Source organism: Mastigoproctus giganteus, chromosome 1 (genome assembly GCF_048544385.1).
Source record: "Mastigoproctus giganteus isolate SK-2022 chromosome 1, ASM4854438v1, whole genome shotgun sequence".
In the NCBI taxonomy this organism is placed as follows: domain Eukaryota; kingdom Metazoa; phylum Arthropoda; class Arachnida; order Uropygi; family Thelyphonidae; genus Mastigoproctus; species Mastigoproctus giganteus.
This window is the reverse complement of record NC_143575.1, coordinates 249,578,610-249,602,769: the sequence shown is the minus strand read 5'-3', so window position 1 is coordinate 249,602,769 and position 24,160 is coordinate 249,578,610. Positions and strand designations below refer to the sequence as shown.

General features: G+C 36.4%; 1 protein-coding gene across 3 annotated transcripts in view; it reads right to left on the bottom strand.

Moving 5' to 3' along the window:
• LOC150091743 (triple functional domain protein-like) overlaps positions 1-24,160 on the bottom strand; it is a 402,788-nt gene that overhangs the window by 74,348 nt on the left and 304,280 nt on the right. For all 3 annotated transcript variants that reach the window (XM_090376799.1, XM_090376800.1, XM_090376801.1), the window contains 3 exons: positions 22,280-22,346; positions 15,798-15,910; positions 7,068-7,227 (listed from right to left, as the gene is read on the bottom strand). In XM_090376799.1, the coding sequence (XP_090232925.1) occupies positions 7,068-7,227; positions 15,798-15,910; positions 22,280-22,346 (340 nt within the window). The remainder of the gene's footprint in view (positions 1-7,067; positions 7,228-15,797; positions 15,911-22,279; positions 22,347-24,160) is intronic.

Genomic DNA, 24,160 nt, shown 5'->3' with positions numbered 1-24,160 from the left:
AAGGTTAAAAAATAGGAATGAAGAGAAGATTCTGAAAATTTATTTGTTTTTTATATGAATGAAGATTTCATGGAAGGGGAAATATTTCACCATAATACTGTAACGTAAAAACCCACAGAATTCCAGATATCAGTACTATTGTAAATACAATAAGATCGAGTTTACTAGCAATTTATAATAGATTGCACTAACAGAAAGGCTCAATAATCCAGAAACTGCAAATTGTTTGTATTGTTTTATGGTAGTGACCTCCAGAAATCAAGGATTTAGTGTCAAACAACGTTAACTACAAAATCATTTTTTAGTAAACGTTTTTGTAATTAACCAAGAAAAAGTCATTTGATATTTTCTTGGTTTTCCGGATGTATGCTTATAGCCCAGGCTAACTTGTAAAGTACTAGAGAGATACAGCTGTGTGACATGATACACATTGTTATTTGCATAAAGTAAAACTAAAGTTTTTCTAAAAACATGTGCTTTAGAAAAATATCACAAAAGTGTTAAAAACTGATTCTTATAACCAAACATATGAAAGTGTAGTGCATTTTAATGATTTGAACTGATTTTTTGAAATTTAGCATTAGTAGAGGCATATGATGCAAGAAAGCAAGCTTATGAAGCATCAGCCAAAAAAAAAAAAAAAAAAAAACAACACACTCCCATTTCACCTCTCCATTCATTTGAAATACCTGTCCAGCTGAGCCTTAAATTTATTTAGGCTATTAACTTCCACAACAAGGGTTGGAAGTCTGTTCCACCAACCAACTATTCGCTGGCTAAAGGCAAATTTCCGCACATCTATCCAACATCTGTCTTTCCTCAATTTGAATTTATGCCCTCTCAGGTGATTATTCTGAGCAAGAATCCCAACAGCATTGAGCATGCTCAAACCATTCAAGGCTTTATACACCTCTATCAGATCACCTCGCCAGTGCCTAGTCTCCAGACACTGCAATTTGCAAAACTTAAGCCTTTCTTCGTAAGAGCAACCCTTTGTTCCATTCACTAATCTTGTTGCCCTTCTCTATATTCGTTCCAGCAGCTCTACATCCTTCTTGAAATGAGGCCTCCAGACCTGTATACAGTTCTCAAGGTGTGGCTCGACCATTGCCTTATACAAGGAAATAATCACCTCCTTATCCCTGCTAGGAAAATTCCTGTATATCATTGACAAGACACCATGAGCTACTCTTGCAGCCAGTCTGCACTGCTTCATATCTAACTGCACCATTACCCCCAGGTCCTTTTCATTCTCTACCACTCAGTGTAGTACCACAGCGTTGATACTCTGGGATTACTGTTTCCCACATGTAGTACTTTACATTTGTCAATGTTAAACATCATTTGCCACCTCTCAGCCCATCTGCTCAACCTTTCCAGATCCTGTTGCAGCAGCATACTGTCATTAGTGTCCTTAACAACCCTGCCAACCATTGTATCGTCTGCAAACTTGGACATTAAGCTTGATATACCATCATCAATATTGTTTATAAATACAGAAAACAACAATGAACCCAACACTGAACCCTGAGGGACTCCACTAATAACATTAGTCCATGATGAGCAGTGTCCATTGATTACCACTCTCTGTCTTCTTCCCCTCAACCATCCCTTTATCCATAGCAGCAATTTGCCTCCAATGCCACACTGCTCCGATTTCTGCAGCAGTCTTCCATGTGCAATAGTATCAAAAGTCTTTCTAAGATCCAAATATATAATATCAAAGTTATTCCCTGCATCCAGTTCCTTTGTAACTACATCATAGTATCCAATCAAATTGGTCAGGCAAGACTTTTCCTTAACAAAACCATGCTGTGTCCGAGCTATAACTGAAGCCTTGTCTAAATGATCCTGCAATGCTTCTTTAACCAGTGCCTCCATTAATTTTCCTGGAACAGAACAGGTCTATAATTACTTGCGATTTTTAATTACTTTATAGAATTTTATTCTATAAATCACTAAGCGTTGATTCTACTAACCAGTGATCATGTTAACCGGTGCCTACTTATTTCGATTTAAGATTGTCTCTGACCAGACCACATGATCATTCCTCTCAAGCCAACAGCAACGTTTGTAAACTTGTCCACGTGTTTTGTTTTTGCATCCTTTGGTTGAAGTGGTTTTTTGTGTTGTGCTTATTTGACATAAATTTATATAAAACTCATACAATTTCCATTATAAAAATGACTTTTTAGAGAGTTAAATAGCTTAGCTATATAGTGAAAATTACAGCTTCCGAGGTCTTGGAATGAATTACCAAAAAACAATGTGTTATTGGGTTCACATTATGATATTTTCACAATATGATGGTGTTTCTGGAATGGATTAATATTGTAAAGCGGGGGTGCAGTGTATCAGATGGTCACCACCTGAAACTATTTTTGAAATACATCCACTCCCCAGCTTACGAAAAACTCGACTTACTGAAATTCGACTTTATGTGTTTGCTGGCCAGTGCAAACTTAAAAAAATCGTTGAAACGTATTTTGCATCCTCTAGGAATAAATGGCAGTATCGTCAAAATATTGTATCATGAACTCAATAACCCTTTCATCGTTATCATACGTTCTGTTATAAGAATCAATTTTGAACACCTGTGTTGATATTTTTCTAAAGAATGTTTCTGGAGATCACGACCATAAAACAATAAAAACAATTTGCACTTTCCAGTTTATTGAGCTTTTCTGTTAGTGCAATCTATTATAAATGGGTAGTAAACTCGATCTTATTGCATTTGTGATAATACCAATAGTTGGAATTCTGTGGGTTTTTACGTTACAGTATTATGGTGAAATGTGTTCCCTTCACTGAAACCTTCAATCATATAAAAACCAAATAAATTTTCAGAATCTTCTCTTCATTCCTATTTACTTATTACAATGATGAAGGGAAAGCGACCAACGGAAAGTGCATGTTGTTGTTGTTGTTTGGTTTTTAGGAGCATTAGCAACTAAGGCCATATTGCTCCGGGGATATGCGGTGGTCATTCCCCGACCTTTCCACATCCTCCGTATTTGGTGGTCATGGGCTTGAACCCCGGCCTAATCAAAAAGCGTGTAATACGCACTGCCCACCTGGCTACGGAGGCACAGGAAAGTGCATGTGGTGGCAGTGCTAGGAAACCAAACAAAACTGATTTAGAAATGAAGATGAAAATGATTAAGAAGTACAAAGCAGGACAAAGTTTGTCATTTATTACACGGAATTAGGTCTTTCTGCTTCAACAGCGAATACTGTTTTTAAGGGACAGTGCACATGTAAAAGAACATGTTAAAGGATCAACGCATTTAAGATCGACAGTGATCACAAAACAGCGTTCAGGTGCTATATCGAAGATGGAAAATCTATTAATAATATGGATGGAAAATCAGATTCAGAGGCAAGTGCTGCCCCTGAGTCCAATGGCCATTCAAGCAAAAGCAAGAAGTATTATGAAGATAAGTACAGCGAACCCCAAGCCAAGTTTGTGGCAAGCAACAGGTAGTTTAATAGGTTCAAGCATTGCACTGGTTTCCAGAACATTAAAGTATGCGGTGAAGTCGCCAGTGCTGATTTTGCAGCTGCAAAGAAATTTTGCAATGTGTTGGAAAAAGCCCCTTCTAAATCTCCACAGCCCTCAACTTAAGCAGCAGCATGCGTATCAGTTATAGAGTTAATTCTGGCAACGATGCTCGAAAGGTAAAACTTGCAGAGAATTATGCCTGTCTCTTCTCTTTTTTTGTAATTTTATAATTTTGAAATTTTTGTAATTTTGTACACTTTTGTAATTTTTCCTGCACATGAGATAAAAAAAAAATTGAATAAATAATTCTATTTACATGGCCGTCGAACATTTCTTTTTTGCTTCACTGAAATTTGCGAGTGCCGCATAAGCATTTAGGGAAATTCTAACTTACATAGAGTTCCGCGGAATGCAACCACGAAATTTACGTAAGTCGGGTAGTGGCTGTATTGTTATGAAATTTATTTATGGCATGGGAAAATATTAATGTTTGGAATTCTGTCTGCATAAAACTAATACACAGTATAAGAAAGTAAGTTTGCTTTCAGGGGAATTTGGCTTACTGGCAAACAGAATAGATACCATTATACTCTTTTTCTGTTCTTTTTTTACACCTTTAAATTCTGTAAATTTGAAGTGAAGAGATATTAAATGAGGTCTCTCTCTGTACTATTATTTGTTATTTATACTTGTGGCTGCATGAACTGTATGATACTGAGTTATCAGGTTGAAAAACGGGCATGAAACAATGTAGTACTATCAAACAATGATAATACTGATACTGAAACATGAAGAAATGAGCTAGTGGTACAAGTCTGGCAAATGAACAATTTAAAATATTGGAGAACAAAGAGAAGAGTTAATTTTAAAGCTCTCACTTTCATTTGTATCTGAATAAATATACACTGTGCTGCCACTTTATTAGGTATGCCCCTGCTGTGAACACAAATGTTTTGTCCCACAAAACATTTGTGTTACATGCAAGTTACATGACCACAGTTATGGATATAAATGCAGCAGAACAACCTTTCGAGTATCAGTTAAGCATACAAAGTGTAGCAAGAATGGGGAAAAGGAGTGATCTAATGGACTTCAAACGTGAAATGGTAGTAGGTGCAAGATGTGCTGGACAAAGCATCTCTGAAACGGCAGTTCTCCTGAACATTTTCACACATCCCAGTTTCAAGTGTGCATTGAGAATGGTGCAACGAACAGAAAACATCCTCTCAAAGGCAATCGTGGAAGAAAATCGCTTGTTGATGAGAGAGGTCAAAGGAGGATGGCTAGAATTGTACAAGAAAACAGACGGGCCACAACGTTGCGCATCACATCAGACTACAACCTTGGTGAGCAGAACAAAATATGGCAATGGACCACTAGTTGCACTTTGTCACGAATGGGCTACAACAGCCGACAGCCACATCTCGTACCTTTGTTATAAATGAAGAACAAGAGAGCACGGCTCCTGTGGGCACAACAACACCAGCATAACTTGTGAAGCTTGCGATGAAGCAGAACAAAATTTGGTATGGCTGTGAATAATGATGAAATGAGGAGACAGCAAGAAATGTCAGATAGGTATAAGGAACATTTATAGAGGTTGTATAAGCATTACCATAAAGGTCACATTACAGAAGTAAAAAATACAAGATGCTCAAAAATACTGTTCTCCTCTGACAGCTAAACAAGCTTAACAGCAGTGAACAAGCCTGACATGCTTTATATAATGGCATTTATAAGATTCTGTGGCAACAAATCTTCCACCAGTGCACACCTTAGCTCACCAAATGATCAAGGAGTTGGCTATCAGCATGCTGTTGTTGTTTGGTTTTTAGGAGCATTAGCAACTAAGGCCATATTGCTCCGGGATATGCGGTGGTCATTTCCTGACCTTTCCGCATCCTCCGTATTTGGTGGTGGCGGGCTCGAACCCCGGTCTAATCAAGAAACATGTGCTACGCACTGCTGCTCCTTCCCACCTGGCTACGGAGGCGCCAATCTATCAGCATGCAATGTGACACCCAAGGGCATCCCCATACATGTTCAATTGGATTCAAGTTTGGTGATCATGCTGGCCACAGCAGTTGTTGGATATCTTCAGTTTTAAGATATTCCTCCACAACTTGTGCTCTATATGCAATGGCTTTGTGTGCATGAAAAGAAAATCTAGGGCAACTGCACCCCTAAAAAGTTGCACATAGGTTTTGAAGATCTGTTCTCAGTACCCCTATACAGTTATGGTACCCTATCAAAAAGATGAAGAGGAGTGTAGCCATTGACCATTATTTGACCCCACACGAGAATACCACCTCCACCATAAGTGTCCCTTTCTCTGATATTGAAGAGATGGTACTGCATTCCTCGTTGTCTCCAGACGAAATAACATCTAAAATCTGTTTGTAGCTAAAATGGGACTCATCAGAGAACAGAAATGTACCCCATTTTTCAGGGCTCCAAGTCGCATGTTCATGGCACCAGGTTTGATGAGCTCTGCTGTGGTTTGGGGTTAATTGGATACAAACCACTGGCTTCCTTGTGTAGAGACCACTTGAATTGAGCCTTCTTAACACAGTCCAGTTGGAAGTGTTTCACCAGTAGCCGAAGTAACTTCAAGAGACAGTTGATGACAGGACATCGTAGGGTTTGGTGACTGTTAGAAGACAGCAGTTTGTTCTAGTCGACATAGCCCTTGGGAGACCTTGTCCAGCTCTTCTTTTAATGGTTCCTGTCTCCTGAAACTGCTTCCATAGATTAATTTGTCCAATGGCCTGAAATTTCAAAGAATCATCCAAATGATATTGACTTGCCATCCTGAGTACTAGAGATGTGGCTATCTCACTGAGCAAGCCAAAAAAATGGGAATGAAGTGATGTGGTTGCAACTTGTATTTTTATAGGCATGAATAATTTATAGGCATCAAGTATCCAATAGAAATCAATCTACCACTTTACAGAGGTGGTAGATTGATTTCTATTGGATACTTGGAATTTGCATGCCAGGACGTCTATTATATCAAATGTTCACAATAATTTTGTGTGGAAAAAAATTGGTTGCAACAGTGCCTTCAAGTTTTTAATAAATCATAGATTCACCTACCAGGTGATATTCAATTAAAAATAATATTATTTACTTGAGGTAAGCTTGTGTATAATGTAGTTATTTCTAAACAGCCCAAGCTCTGTCACAGGAGAGGCAACAATGTCTCTGGCAATATAGACAGAAAAAAATGGAATGCAGTATGAGTGTTATTTCTCAAACTAACTTGGGTAATCAACATTGCAGGGTTAAACTGCTTTTATTCTGCTTGTTGGTTGCAATAATGAGGTAACATATGTGGATGCTGACTCACATATTATAAAATTAAATTCATATGCTACCACAAAACGTGCATGGCTCAATGTTTACTGTTACGCTGGTAAATTGGCTGCAATAAAACAGTTATAATGGAATTGTAAACTCTTCTGGCCTTGGCTATCCAGGAGTATTACAGAATTTTATTAATTTACTTATAAGGTTTTTTTTAGTATAACAAAAATATAAGCAAAGTTAAAAATTTTTTTTTTACCTCAAAATATGTTTCTAGATATTCTGAAACAATATACTCTGATTTTGGTTTGTTCTGGCAATATACAACATACATATTGAGCCTTCTTTCATAGCGTCGGAACAGTAGACCTAATCTCTCTGGTTCTTCCAAACATTTTTCTAACTCCGCTGAAAATGAACTGTTAAAATAAAATGACATATAAAAATGAGCACACAAATAAAAACACATTTTATAGATGAATTTTAAGGACATTCCCTGAAGGAAAAGACCTTAGAGGGCAAATGAATCAAGTTATAGTGGCAAAATTATACAAATTATCTATCAAGTGCTTTATTCACATTTTTAACTTCCATCTTTTTAAATGAGATGTCTAAGGAAAATCAATAAAACAAATTGGAGAGAACATAAAACTAATGAACAAGTAAGGAGAGATCTAAATTTTGAATGCAGAATAATAGAGCAGATCTACAAAAAACAACTTCAGTGGTTTGGACATATGAACCAGATGAAACAACACAGGCTGCCTAATGTAGTACTGACAGGAAGAACTGGAGATAAGAGACCACCAGGAAGACCCAAAAGAGAATGGCTCCAATGCCTAAAGGAAAACACAGGCTTTCAGAACTATCAACAAATGATGCTAAATTCAAGAGACTTGCAACAATGAAAGTCGATATCAAAATAGGGACTCAACTCGTGCCAAATGGAAGAGCAAAATGATGATGATGAAAAGAATTATGCTAGGTATGTAAAGTCACCACCCTAAGCCCATATGCAGTGGTTGGTCTTAAGAGATCTATAGTTTTTTCTAGTTCTTGCATTGTGTATCCTGTGTCATTGTTACAGGTTCACATAAATGTGTACACTTCTGTAGGATAAACAATACCTTTACAGAGGCTCTTCAAGCTTCACATCTAGTGACTACACCTGTATAAACCTGTTGTGCTGGATTCCCCCTCTTCCCAAACGTTCAATCCACCACCGCAAAAAATGCCGATAAATTCACTTATGCTTTGGTGACAACATACGAGGTATCATGAAGCAGATGGGGGAAATACACACACATGATCAAGGGGAAATCTTCTAGGAGCTTCAGAAGTGGCATAAAAAAAAATACAGGAATGTAGTACCTGTAATGCACAGAGCCTATATGTTAGTCCCTATCATGTGAGCAGCAGTAGAGGCAAGCTTATTACAGTGAAGATTACTAACGGTTTCTTGTGGATGTTTTTTTCATAAGGAAGAGAGAGATTATGCAGGATTTCATACCTTGTGAAGCATATTTCATATACATACACTCAAGAGCCAAAACATTATGACCAACCCCTGTCTCCATGAATGGATCTTCCTACAGCACTTAGAAGTAGTGTCACCAACCAGTGCAGCGTATACAATGATGGCAAGAGTAGTGCCTGTCAGTTTGTCAGTACAAAGCCCATGCTATGTGGAAAGGGAAGGATCTGGCAGAGTTTGAAGGGAATGATTTGCAGTGCTAGGAAGAGACGGGACCACAATCTCAGCAACCACAGGCAGTGTCAGCTGTCTGAGGGTCACTGAAGTGAAGGTGTGGTAGAAATGATCCAAAGAGGGATACACAATCACCCATGTCAGTATGGGGAGACCACCACTGGTTGATAGTTGAGGTGAATGGTAGATAGCACATGCTGTCCAGGACAACAAATGGTTCATGATCTCTTAATTAATGGCAGACTACAACCAGGGTACACTGAGAAACGTTTTCTGAGCACACCATCCATCAGATGCTCTTGTGAATAGGTCTACACAGTAGACCTATTCACAAGAGCAACCTGTTCATGTGCATATGTTGACCAATCGCCATTGACATCTCTGCCTGCAGTGGGCACGGGAGAACTGTTCCTGGACAGTTCCATCATACCAATGGAATGGTGTGTATTTGACAATGAGCAAACTTCACGGCTGGAAGAAAACAGGTTAGTAAGTATCATAGTTTTCAGGATGTTTTCATGGACATCACTAACTCCCCCTCATTCCCACTAAACACACCCTTACCGCCAGATCCTATCTTAGCATTGTTTTGGACCAAATTTTGCCCTACACTGTGATAGTGTATCCAGATGGGACTGGACTTCTTTTACAATACAATGCCCGGTATCAAAAGACCCATAGGAACAGTTCATGGATCATACCCAAGCATTTCGCAATCCCTGCCCACCAGATTCCCTTGACATCAATCCCATCAAACCTTTATGGGATTCAGTTGATTTGCAAGATGTTTTCACTCTATGTGCCTCACGCCATTGCCAAACACCAGGATGTCCTGGAGTTTGGCAATGCAGAGTTGCAGACTTCCATCTTTTGAAATGAGATGTCTAAGGAAAATCAATAAAACAAATTGGAGAGAACATAAAACTAATGAACAAGTAAGGAGAGATCTAAATTTTGAATGCAGAATAATAGAGCAGATCTACAAAAAAACAACTTCAGTGGTTCGGACATGTGAACCAGATGATGCAGACATTGTCAGCAATGTCTGTATTCTTATCGCACAATACTGGAAAATCACAGTGGTGTACACTGATGTTCGAATCACCATTCACATGAAAAAAATACCCGTGTACAGTACACGGGTATTTTATTTATTTATTTTTTTTAATGTAAACAGCGATACTAGAGTACAAAATGATACATGACTTCTGCTGTGACTATCTAAGATGAGACTATGTCAGCAGTGAGTCACTGTGCACTGCACATATAGCTACAACTCATTTCAATCAAATAGGCCACATATTTGTGCAATCAAACACAAATATGAAGAAAAACTCTTTATTGTATTCATGAAACTTTAGCACATGCCAGTATACAAATCCTTTCACTGCTACAAGCCAGAGATTTACATAAAAAATTAATCTTGATTATTGAGATTAGGATAAACAAGGTTATCTTAATAAATAAATATATATAAAAAAAAAATATATATATATATATATATATTACAGAAATTTGTCCTCTCAAGTTATTTTCCAAAGGAAGCATTTAAGAATTACCCTATATATTTTTGTTCGTTTACTTCAATATTAGTCATCTATTTTATTTTTTTTTTTTTACTTTATTTGTCGATAAATAAAATAAATAAAATAATTTATACCTCTTGAATAAATAATTACAAGCCTTTTATTTATTCAAGAGGCACACCTGATGGGTACTATCATAACAGTCAACTTTTAGCGAATACATCAGTAAAAAAACAAAAGAAAGAGAGAAAACTCAAATTACACTGAAAAAGATAAATTTTTGTTCCGATCTCACTTAAAATTGGTAATAAATTAGTTCTTAATTTGTACTAAAAATTAGCCCAGGTAATAAAATGCCCACTGATACACAGGAATGGGATACACTTAAATAGAAAGGGTGCAAGAATATTTGCTGATGCTTGAGGCAGCATTAGATGGGTTGGAAAACTGCTAGCTTGGGGGAGGATTCACAGATTAATAGATTAACAGTAGCTGCAGGCAGAGGTTAAAGTGATTATTGCACTGCTTCTATTGGAATGAGCAGCAGCCTGGAAAGCAAGGTGCTGGGAGATTTCCAGACCTGCCGGTAATCATCACGAAACAAGTAAATACAAGAGCAGTGTTAGGGTAACTAAGAGTATGAACAGGTGCATGTACACCAATGCTAGGAGTTTAGTAAATAAATTTGATGAATTTGAGGTGTTGGTCAAGACAACAGAGATAGATGTTTTTGAAATATCAGAGATATGGTGTCACACAGATATAAGGAATGCAGAATTGGAATTTGGGGAGTACAATGTACAGAACAGATAGGATAGGAAGGGAGGAGAGATTATGTTGTTAGTTAAGAAACACATAAAATTTAAAGAAGTGCATTCAGTTGATATTGGTGGACAATGCAACAATGTTGAGTTAGTTTGGCGTGACATAAGTACTGGGAAAGCAAAACTGAGAGTAGGACTATGTTATAAGCCTAATGACTCTACAAGTGTACAACAAACAACTGTACAGTTGTTTGTTGGGGCAGTAAATCAAATTGTATTATAATGGGGGATTTTAACTTCCCCGGATATTGACTGGAACTTTTGGGTTGGTCACACACACACTAGCAAGGTTTCTGTGGATTTATTGGATGATTGTTTTCTGAAGTAGCATGTTTGAGAGGCAACTAGAGGGAGTTACACTCTTGATCTGATTGTCAGCAGTAATTCTTCATACATTAAGAATCTGCAGATAAAGGAACCACTAGGTGGCAGTGATCACAGTGAGCTGATGTGGGATTTACTTAAAGATGTAACTACCATCACAGGTAAAGGGAAGGGTTTTTACTTTCGTAAAGATAACTACAGTAGTTTCAGACAGTTTTTAAATTCTATACAATGGGATCAACTGATGATGTTACCAACAGCAAATTCTAAATGGGAAGCATTCAAAGAAGTAATCTTTGACTAGGCTTTTTGTCCCAACTAAGAAATACTGTTCAAGGTTTAGGCCTAAATGGATGATAGATGATCTAATGAGACTCATGGCAGAGAAGAAAAATGTATGGGATATACATAAATTATCAGGTGACAGAAAATTATGGTAGATATAAGTTTGTCTATAATCAAGTCACAAAGGAGGTAAGGCAAGTGAAGGTAGATTATGAGAAATCTTTGGCAAAGGATGCAAAGAAAAACAGCAAAGATTTATTTACTCATGTAAACTCCAGAAGGAAAGGGATGAATCAGATTGGTTCACTTGATATCGATGGTTCAACTGTTGATGATCCTGCTCAGGTAGCTAACAAACTATATGAATATTTTGCATCTACATTCACATATGAGAAGTTATTTAGGGAGGGGAATGCCAGAGGTGTATTAAACTCTGGCAGTAAGCTAGATAATCTTGTAATAACTGAGAGTAAAGTGGAGGAGAAATTGTTGAAGATTAACATAAGGAAGGCACCTGTGGTGGATGGGATCTATCCAGTTATATTAAAGGAGGCAGCAAAGAAAGCAAGTAAACTCTTAGCCATAATTTGAAAGCTTCCTTGGACTCAGGGGAGGTCCCCATGGACTGGAGAAGTGCAAATGTGTCCCCAATTCACAAAAGTTGATTGAAGGGTAACACAATTAATTACAGACCTGTCAGTTTAACTTCTGTTCCAGGGAAAACAGTGGAGTCGCTCGTTAAAGAAGCACTGCACGATCATCTAGACAAGACTGCAGTTATATTCAGACAAAGCATGGGTTTGGTAAGGGAAAGTCTTGTCTGACAAATTTGATTGGATACTATGATACCACAAAGGAACTAGATGCAAAAAATAATTCTGATATCATATACTTGGATTTTAGGAAAGCTTTTGATATTGTTGTACATGGACAACTACTGTACAAATTGGAATAGTATGGCATTAAGGGCAAGTTGCTACAATGGATAAAAGGATTGTTGTGTGAGAGAAGAGACAGAGTGGTAATCAATGGACACTGATCTTCGTGGACTAATGTTATTAGTGGAGTTTCACAGGGTTCGGTGTTGGGCCCTTTGCTGTTTTTTGTATTTATCAATGATATTGATGAAGGTATATTAGGGTTAATATTCAACTCTGCAGATGATACAAAGGTTGGCAGGGTTATTAAATGACAGTAATGAAGTACACTACTGCAACAGGATCTGGAAAAATGAGCAGATGAGTTGAGAGGTGGTAACTGAAGTTTAACATTGACAACTACAAAGTACTGCATATGGGTAGCAGTAACCCCAATTTTGCTAGCAAGGATAAGGTGGTGATTGTCCCCTTGTATAAGGCAGTGGTGAGGCCACACCTAGAATACATACAGGTGTGGAGGCCTCATTTCAGGAAGGATGTAGAGCTGCTAGAATGTGTACAGAGAAGGGCAACAAGATTGGTGAATGGAACAAAGAGTTGTGGTTACCAAGAAAGGCTTAAGTTCTGCAAATTGCATTGTATGGAGAGTAAGCACTTGTGAGGTAATCTGATTGAAGTGTATAAGGCCTTGAATGGTTTGAGCAAGCCCAATGCTGATGAGATTCTTCCTCTTGCCCAGATTACTCACCTGAGGGGACATAAATTCAAATTAGGGAAAGATAATTGTAGAATAGATGTGCAGAAATTTTTCTTTAGCCAGTGGGTGGTTGACAGTTGGAACAACCTTCTATGTGTCATAGTGGAGGTCAACAACTTAAATAAATTTAAGGCAGAACTAGACAAGCATTTGGAGTGAGTGGGTGAAATGGAAAAGTTTTTTTTTTTGGTTGATGCTATATTTGTATAAGCTTGCTTTGTTGCCTCTATGCCTCTACTAATTCTAATCACTAAAACATTCCTGAAGCTTTAGGTCTAGAAATTACCATTATCATTGCATATTAACAACAGTATATATTTTTTTCCCCTCTCTTTTTGCGGCATATCTGTAATGAATGTCTGCTGTGCTATTAACAGAAAATATCTGTGTTCAAAGGGCTTGTCTGCAATGGAGATCCATTCTGTCACAATGACAGCAACAGCATTCAGGGACTCCAGTGTATTCCTGTTGCCAAAATATTATACCATAAAATGATTTCCTTTTTTTTTTTTTTAAGTTATATCACTTCAATTCTAACACAATCAATGATACAAACCTAAGGTCAAAACCACACTAAAATTCATATTTGCATTATGCTAATAGGTTTCTTCAATTTACATTTTTTGGATCCTTTGTATGCTGTCGCACCTATTTGGTAATTAATTATAAAACTTGAAAATATTAAACTAATATTAGCTAGATTTATAAAACTCTACAGAATAATCCAACTTTCAATCAATACTTTTCAATGATAGATATGACTGAAGTGATGAGAAAGATAAGTTTTCCTTTTTCTTTTATGAAATCAACTCCAATTCACAATATTTTATATTATGTTATGTGATATTTGTGTGAACCCACCTATCTATATGGAGGAGAGATCAGCCAAAATGTTATGATACATAATATTTTGGCTGATCTCCTTTGTTACCTAATTTGTGAATACTCCCTAATTAGAAAATCACTGAAAACAACATACCTTTGTGATTAATCAGGCAACGTACTATTATGTTTGTTAATAATCCTCTGTAGAGCAAGAGGTATATTACTGGCTACTATACCATAAATAATGAATGAGAGAAGTGCAAGGCATTATATTTGCCATTAACATGCTGCTTATATATGTAAACAATGAATAAGATAAGGAAAAAAAAAAAAAAAAAAAAAAGAAAAGAAAAAAAAAAAGAAAAGAAAAAAAGAAAAAGAAAAAAAAAGCAAAGAAAAAAAAAAAGCATTGTATGCATAATGGGAGCATGACTAATAGCTATTAAAAACTGCTGTGAATGCAGAAATCTTGGTTTAATAGGAAAAAAGGAAAATTAGGTTCCCAATACATGTGAACACAGGGAAATTGTAAATGTTTAAGAACAATGACTACAAAAGAAAAAAAAAACCACCTGCAGTATGGTAATAGTTAGGAAAACTTGCATTTTGTAGCATTGCCATTTGTCAATATGCAGTAAGCTTTCCAGACCCTGTTTTCTAATCACAGGTAGCTGCTTTGACTAGTCACAGCTTGTGCTTTGATCATACTTCACCCATCATTGATAAGGCACTCAGTAATTTGCCTAATGTAACCTTGCTGGGCAATTGTCAGTTAAATAAATTCATGGAGAAATTGGCCATACATCACTTTCCCAGATGACTTTATTGCTCAATAAGTGCAGCAGAGTTCTCTCCCCACTCCACAAGTATTTCTGGGGGCAGTCCACACACAAAAGACACAAGAACAGAAGGAAATGGCAAAGCCACCATATTAGCTTGTACAATACCTTAATTAGTCTGGGTGCTTTGCACCCAGATCACAGACTGAAATATACATAAAACTGATTGACTCTTCAATCAATCAGTTTTATGTATAATCAAATTTAGTACTATGATGTCCAATATTAGATTTGAAGCTGAAGGGATGAAAGGGCTCTGTTATAAAGCATCACTGGTAGCGAACGTGTAAATCTGATTATTGTTTGTTATTTGGTTTTTTAAGGAGCATTAGCAACGAAGGCCATATTGCTCCAGGGATATGAGGTGGTCATTCCCTGATCTTTCCGCATCCTCCATATTTGGTGGTTACGGGCTCGAACTCCGGTCTAATCAAGAAGTGTGTGCTACGCACTGCTGCTCCTGTCCACCTGGCTAGGGAGGCACCCACACATATCTGATGACAGAGTTCTTTTTTTTTTTTTTTTTTTTCATTTTGAGCATAAAATCAAAACCTTCAAATGGCTGTGTGGCAATGATCAGCTTAGGAAAATGTTATGACATTATTGTTACTGAGCAAACACAGAGTCAAACTTCTGCTGTTGAGTTTTGGATGTGATAATTTTATTTATCACAAACTCTACAAACAGATAGCATCTAGACTTCTGTTTTGAGAATCCCTGGCAGAATCAATGACCAGTCAATATATATAAATATATTTGTAAGACATTAATATTAGTAATAGTTTTAAAGTGGCAGAATGATGCAAGAAGGCAAAAGTCTTCTTCCATCATTCTGTCACTTTAAAACTATTTACTAATAAATGAAATAAACAAAAATATAAATAAATAAATAAATAGAAAAAAAAATTTGGTTTAAGGCATTTGAGTAAAATAATTTGAGAAAACTTTCTAACATAAAAATCCATTTAATTTCAGCTTTGCACCTATTCTTAGAGAATACAAAGTTAATAACTGTTAACATACTCTCTATGCCACTCATAAATTGCTTCAATATTTCCGAAAACTATTTTATCCTTGCCATGCTTTAAATCCTCTGGAATGGGAATTTCACCATCTCGAACCAATTCCATATAACCCTATAATAAAGAGTTTCAGTATTAAAATTTTTTATATAATTAACCGAAACTTTTGTAAGATAGTTAATGTACACAGATCTAAGAAGATACTGGATAATAATTATAATCTGTTCTCATAATCATTAGAATTTTATATATTCACAAATAATAAATCCACTGAATTTTTCGTTTATATTACCCTACAGTATAACTATAGTCACAATTTGCTTGACTACATTTGCCAAATATTACACACTGAAGATGCATATGCGAAATCCAAATGATTACGATGAATCTTATGTAGTATTTCATCAACTGTATTATGTACTTATATTGGATTATATTTGGATTTCAGGAAAGCTTTTGGCACTGTTGCGCATGGAAGACTATTGTACAAATTGGAGCAGAATGGTATTAAGGGTAATTTGCTACAATGGATAAAAGGATGGTTAAGTGGGAGAAGACAGAGGGTGGTAATCAATGGGTGCTGCTCTTCTTGGACTAATGTTATTAGTGGAGTCCCACTGTTGTTCTGTATATTTATCAATGATATTGATGAAGGTATATCAGGCTTAATGTCGAAGTTTGCAGATGATACAAAGGTTGGCAGGGTTGTTACTGACAGTAATGGCAGTGTGTACTGCAACAGGATCTAGATAATTTGGGCAGATGGGCTAAGAAGTGGCAACTGAAGTTTAACCTTGACAAATGCAAAGTACTGCATATGGGTAGAAGTAACCACAGAGAAATGTACCAACTGTGTGGTACTACACTTAAGGTGGTAGAAAACGAAAAAGACCTGTGAGTAATTGTGCAGTCAGATATGAAGTTTTTCTGAGCAATGCAGACATGCTGCCAGGGCAGGTCATGGGGTTTTGTCAATGATATATAGGAATTTTGCTAGTAGGGAGAAGGAGGTGATTGTCCCTCTGTATAAGGCAATGGTCAGGCCACGCCTTGAGTACTGCGTACAGGTCTGGAGGCCTCATTTTAGGAAGGATGTAGATTTACTTGAGCGTGTACAGAGAAGGGCAAGAAGATTGGTGAGGGGAATAAAGGGATCCTCTTACCAAGAGAGGCTTAAGTTCTGCAAATTGCAGTGGCTGGAGACTAGGCACCTGCGCGGTGATCTGATTGAGGTCTATAAGGCCTTGAATGGATTGAGCACGCTGAATTCTGATGGGATCCTTCCACTTGTTCAGATTACGAACCTAAGGGGGCATAAATTCATAAGAAAAGACAGATGTAGATTAGATGTGCGGAAATTTGCCTTTAGCCAGCGGGTGGTTAATTGCTGGAACAAACTTCCATCTGTCATTGTGGAAGTTGATAGGTTGAATAAATTTAAGGAGGAACTGGACAGGCATTTGGAGGGAATGGTGTGATTTTTTTTTTTTTGGCTGATGCTGCATAAGCTCATACACTTGCTTTCTTGTATCAAATGCCACTGCTACTACTACTAAACTTTCAGAAATGAGGAAATTTTTTAATAAAGATTGATTTTCAGCCAGAAGAAATCAGCAAGTGGGAAAAATTTTGCAAAAAGTGAATTTTAACAAGGATTCTGATATAAACTGTAGTGTAATTTAGGCCTAATCATCAGATTGCATTAATTATATTGACTGAGAAATCTGAAAAGAATTTAATTTCTGCTACTTACCCACAGTATTTAAGGTTGATTAAATTAAATCTACATGTTAGGAAACTGATTTTAATATTATTATGGATCATCCAATCACCACACTGTTTACTGGAGTGCTGTAGTCATTCGTTGAGCAGGTGAAGTTAAGTCACATTTTATATGCTACTTTGGTATCCTTTATTTTCAATACAGTAGAAAATGGTATGTCGTTTATCCTTCATAAAATTACTTGTCCTCTGCAAAGTGTACATTTTTTTCACCTTGCATTCATTTTTAAGGGTTTGTCCCTTCTTTTTTGATACTCAGATTCTACAGATTCATCCTCGCATATGTGAACAGGGCAGACGATGAAATTTGGAATATCCTTGCTACTTGAAGTTTTATTTATTATTATTATTTTTTTGTCTCCAGCTTTGTATTGTCTGCCAATACAAAGAAACTCCAATGAATAAATGCCTATGAGTTAAGTCCTACTGTTCTGTTGTGCTCTAGAATGTACCTATGGAGAGGAGAGGAAGGTAACTGTTTATGGGAAACAAACAATTGCTTGCCTCCTGCAAAAGGTCTAAAGTATGTTCTGTCATAAAAACATAATATTTTCAATTAATTGATATTAAACAGTTGATAGAACCCCAATTTATGTTAGAATTGACAATTAGCAATATTTTGTAATAACTGTATTGAAATTCATATAAAATTCTATTTGTGTGGCAGGGCAATTGAAATCACTTTAGATTATCATAAAATTATCCAATATTGAATTAATGAAGTTTTTTTTTTTTTTTTTTTTTTTTTTTTTAAATGCCACTCAACCATCTCACAAGAGACTGGTTAGTCTCGAAACAGCTGTTGTGATGGTGACTTTACCTTAAATCAATAAGTGAATAGCAGATCCACCTTTTGGTGATGATATTTATATTAAAACAGCAACAGCAATTTACTGATGACTCATTGAAAACATCAATATTATCTCTAATGCAAACATAAGCCCAAGCTTTACAGGCCAAAAGTTGGATTTTGCCATTAAAGGGACCAAAATAGAAATTGAATGCAGAAATGGGTACAATTTTCAATTAGGCTTACAAATAAAATTTTTTTTATCCTTCTGCTGCTGCTTTGTTATATAATGGAAGTAATTTAGAAAATGCATTTTAGTGAACAAAATTTCATTTAGCATAAGGCTTTTTCAGGTACCAGCTCTATCAATAGCGAAATTAACGTGTTTGCTGCCATATACAGGAGCTCCCCAACTTATGTAATACTCAACTTACGGAAATTCGACTTTATGTTTTTGCCAGCCAGTGCAAACTTAAAAAAATTGCGGAAACGTATTTTGCATCCCATAGGAATAAATGGAGGTATCGTGAAAATATCGCAATGTGAACCCAATAACACTGTTTTTTTTTTTTTGGTAATTCGTTCCAAGGCCTCGGAAGTTGAAATTTTCATTATATAACTAAGCTATTTATCTCTCTAAAAGGTCATTTTAATAATGGAAATTGCACTACACTTTCATCGTTATCATATGTTCTGTTATAAGAATCAATTTTGAACGCCTTTGTGGTATTTTTCTAAAACACATTTCTGGAGGTCACTACCATAAAACAACAAAAACAATTTGCACTTTCCGGTTTATTGGGCTTTTCTGTTAGCGCAATCTATTACAAATGGGTAGTAAACTCAATCTTATTGCATTTGCGATAATACCAATAACTGTAATTCTGTGGGTTTTTACATTACGGTATTATGGTGAAATGAGTTCCCCTTCAATGAAATCTTCAATCATATAAAAAACATAAATTTTCAGAATCTTCTCTTCATTCCTATTTACGTATTACAATGATGAAGGAAAACGGACCAATGGAAAGTGCAAGTGCTGGCAGTGCCAGGAAACAAAACTGATTTAGAAATGAAGATGAAAATGATTAAGAAGTAAGAAGCAGGACAAAGTTTATTTGTCCTACCAAGATACATAAATGTTACATTGGTAAGAGACAAATTCCCTTCACGGCAGTATATGCCAGGGGATAATTTGCAACAGTCCACGAATTCACTGTGGCATCGCCACATAATTGTTTCCGACTGTGTCGAGTCGAGGAGCACCAATTCTTTCACTGCTTCAACTGTGAATACTATTTTATAGGACAGCGTGCCTATAAAAGAATGTGTTAAAGAATCAACACACTTAAGATTAACAGTGATCACAAAACAATGTTCAGGTGCAATATCGAAGATGGAACAGCTATTAATAATATGGATGGAAAATCAGATTCAGAAGCAAGTGCCTCTGAGTCCAATGGCCATTCAAAGCAAAAGCAAGAAGTATTTATGAAGATATTAAGGAAAAGTACAGCGAACCCCAAGCCAAGTTTGGCAAGCAACATGTGGTTTAATAGGTTCAAGCATTGCACTGGTTTCCAAAATATTAAAGTATGCGATGAAGTTGCTAGTGCAGATTCTCCAGCTGCATAGAAATTTTGTGATATGTTGGAATAAATTATTGATAAAAGCAGCTATTCAACGCAGCAAATTTTTAACGTTGATGAGACTGCTCTGTATTGGATAAAAATGCCAGATTGAGCATACATTGCCAAAAAAGAAAAAAAAAAAAAAAAAAGCCAGATTTCAAAAGATAGGGCCATACTCTTGCCTGGAGCTAATGCAGAAGGAAATTACAGATTAATTCCACTGCTTATGTACCATTCTGGAAATCCTCGTGCATTTAAGGGTATCAATAAAGGCCCCCTACCTGTGCATTTCTAATCGAAACAGAAAACATGGATAAAGATATCTCTCTTTGAGGATTGGTTTAAATGCTGCTTCATTCACGAGGTTTAAAAATATTGTAAAGACAATGACGTTCCTTTCAAGATTTTGCATTCCATTAGATAATGCTCCTGGACATCCTATGCATCTAGATGATTTCAATGTGAATGTGAGAGTTATATTTCTACCACCAAACATGATTTCACTCATCCAACCAGGCGCCTCCGTAGCCAGGTGAGAAGGAGCAGCAGTGCATGGCACACGCTTCTTGATTAGACCGGGGTTCGAGCCCGTCACCACCAAATACGGAGGATGCGGAAAGGTCAGGGAATGACCACTGCATATCCCAGAGCAATATGGCCTTAGTTGCTAATGCTCCAAATAACAAACAAACAAAAACTCATCCAACCACATGGATCAGGGTGTTATTTCGAATTTAAAAGCATACTATTTATGCACAACATTTGCTCAGGCATTGTCTGCAGTAGATGGTGAAAAAAATTTTACATTAAGAGACGTTTGGAAATCTTACAATATTTACCACGTCATCTTAAACATTAATAAGACCCGGGCGGAGATAACTAAAACTTGTTTAAATGGCGCATGGAAGAAAATATGCCCGTGGCACGTAAAAGGCTTCAAAGGGTTTGAAAAAGACAAATCTAATGAAGAGGTTACAGATAAGACTGTAAAGGTTGAAGAGCTACTTCAGTTGGAGGTTGTTGCCAAAGACGTGGAGGAGTTAATAGAGGAAGAAGAGAAGGAATTATCTAACGAAGAACTTACTGACTTGCAGGCAGTGATAGTGCAAGAAGAAAATGCTGACAAAGCTCAAGATGAACCAAATGAGGAGCTGAGCCACTTCTTCACCAGAGAGATGGCAATGGCATTTCATGAAATTGCATCAGCAATGGCGATGTTTGAGAAGATGGATTCCGACAGCAAACGATTCTTAAAAGTTAACAGAGGGGTGAATTATATGCTTGCTTGCTACAAAGAAATTTACGATGAAAAGAAAAAAGCCACTGTCCAGTCATCCACTGGTATATTCTTCACAAGGTTGAGCATCTGACCCCTTCTAAATCTCCACAGCCCTCAACCTCTGCAGTGGCATACTTATCACCTGAAGACATTGATTCCGGCAACGATGCTCGAGCTGTAAAAAACTTACTGACATTATGCTTGTCTCCTCTCTTTTTTTGTAATTTTATAATTAAAAAATTTTTTAAATGCATGGTTTTGTAATTTTTTCTGTGCATGAGATAAAAAAATTGAATAAAAATAATAAATAATTCTATTCACATGTTTATTGAACATTTCTTTTTTTTGATTCAATCGATGCAGTGAGCACAGCTGCGAGTGCTGCACAAGCATGGGGGAAATTCCGACACGTAAAATCTGACTTACGTAGAGTTCCGTGGAATGCAACCCTTATGTTAATTGGGGAGTGGCTGTATTTGAAAGGGTGTTAGGGCGTATCCCACATATCATAATTTTCAGAATGTTGAGGAGCAGCTCCTCAACCTTCAGAAAATTATTCTAAAAATAAATAATTGAAATGTCTGGAATTTATAACTAAAAGATGGTGATGATTTTTGGTTTTTATGGTGCAAAAACATCGAATGGCTATAATGCACCACATAGCTAAAAGTGAACATTTACTTTTAGGCTGAGCTCTGTAAATCAGAACAAACCTCTAAATTCTATCAAAAGAATATTCCATATGTATAAACTAATCTCAACAAAGGCTAAGAACAAATAAAACTGTGTACCAGGTCATTACAGCACAGAGTTTATTAATTAATGTGCTGATTTTGAGCAATTGTTAATTTCATGTGCCTTTACTTTTACAGCACTCAATAATTCACAACTTAAGAATGGACTACATATGTGTGTCATGGAACATCACCCAGGTGCTGTTTAATGGATATACATGTCAGGGGAAGCAAACATGAAAAAAATTTATTTTTTTAAAATCTCACCTCAACAATAGTACCAAGATCTTTCACATAATCCTTTTCTGTTTCTACCAGTTCCAAAAGCACAAATCTATGAAAGAGAGAAATGGTAAAAAAAAAAGTTAACATTTTCTTTCTAAGTTTTGAATATACAGGAGAACTTTATTCACAAAATGGTTAACATTTATAAATATTTTAAAGAGAATCTATTCAGATTGCAACTAATTTTAAACATGATATAAGTCTAGGTGAGCCATAAAAGCAGTAAAATTTCCCTGACTTTAGAGAAAATTTGAATCTAAGATTCAGTTACATTTGTTTCTGTGTCTCCGTGGTTTACAATTATTTTATAGTTTTAATTTTTAAAGTTTTATAAGTAATTCTCTGAGTTTTCCTCAGTTTTCACTACCACTGAAGTCACTGATGATTCAGTCTGATTTCAGTGGGAGAGGAAATAGAGGACTAAGAATGCAATACAGGGTCATCAGAGATAATGAGTTTTCTTAAGAGAACACAACATAATTTTGTAGAGGAAAAAACTCTTAAACTTTAATCCTTTTGGGAGTGAGTTCCTTGAATATGTATAGGCCATGAGTAGTGAATTTTTCATTAGGGGCTGGCTCTGCAGAGTGAGTTACTATACAAGCCATTTAAAATTTATAAAAAATGAAAGTTTTATATATAAATGCATGTAAATATTGATTTATACTGACTTAATTGACCAACATCAGAATAAAATTATTGTAAAAAAATAAAATAAAAATTTTTAAAAATGTTAAAACAAATTGTAGAAAAATTTGTTTAAAAAAAAACCCAACTTGTTATAACACTTACAGTGGCAGACAAAAAAACTGCATCACCTTAAAAAAAGTAACATTTCTGTTTTTTTTTTTTTTTTTGGCGCATTGGCTTCTGTGGCCATAATGCACCTCCCAAGGTTTTTGCATTTTACTCTGATTCGAACCCGCGACTTTTGGGTTTCTGGGAAGGCACTTTACCCACCTGGCTAGCCTGGTCGGCAACATTTGTAGTGAAACGTATAAGATTGTTTGATTACAGTCATTTTGTTTGTCATAAAGCCAAGATATCGCATCAGATAACACTTCTATTTCATTAGACAGTAATTGCAAGGTATTGCATCAGCCATTTCTATAAATACAGCATTGGAAGGGTATATATGCTCATTAGTAACCTGTTTTGTGGAGGTGTACGCATGGCACCATAGGTTCACAGTTGACACCAAGAAAAAAAAGTGTAGCTGTTGCTCCGATCCAGGACAGGCTTTCTACGCGTGCTATTGCTGATAAAATAGACTGCCGCCAGTCAACAGTATCCCGGATGCTGAAATTAAAGTGTGAAACTGGTGATGTGAAGAGAAGACTTGGACCAGGCCATAAGAGAGTGACTACACCTTCCCAAGATCAATATTTGAAACGGCTTCATAATTCCCATTCTAGTGCTCCTGATCTAAAACTGGACTTTGAGATGGCCTCTGGTGTTGACCCAACAAATGAGGCAGAAGCGACCTATTGGGCTAAAATGCATATTTCATGATGGATATTTCATCTTTTCTGATGAATCAAAATTCAACCTGCATGACTTGCTTGGATGTGAAGCGATAAGTCAGAAGACAAAAATCGGAAGCAAGACTGTAAAGTTCCCCACCAGTCAGATGGTCTGGAGATGAATAACAAGTAAACGGGTGGGGCAAATTAAGTTTACTAACGAAACTGTGAATGCAGAAACCTACATTGCTATCTTGGAGGAGTGCCTGAAACGTGTTATTAGGAATCACCACACAGATGTCCAAAACTGCATTTTTCAACAGGACTCAGCACCTTGCCACGCAGCAAAATTGGTAAGTTTTATGCTAGTTAGATTTAATGATGAGTTTCTCGTCTTGTC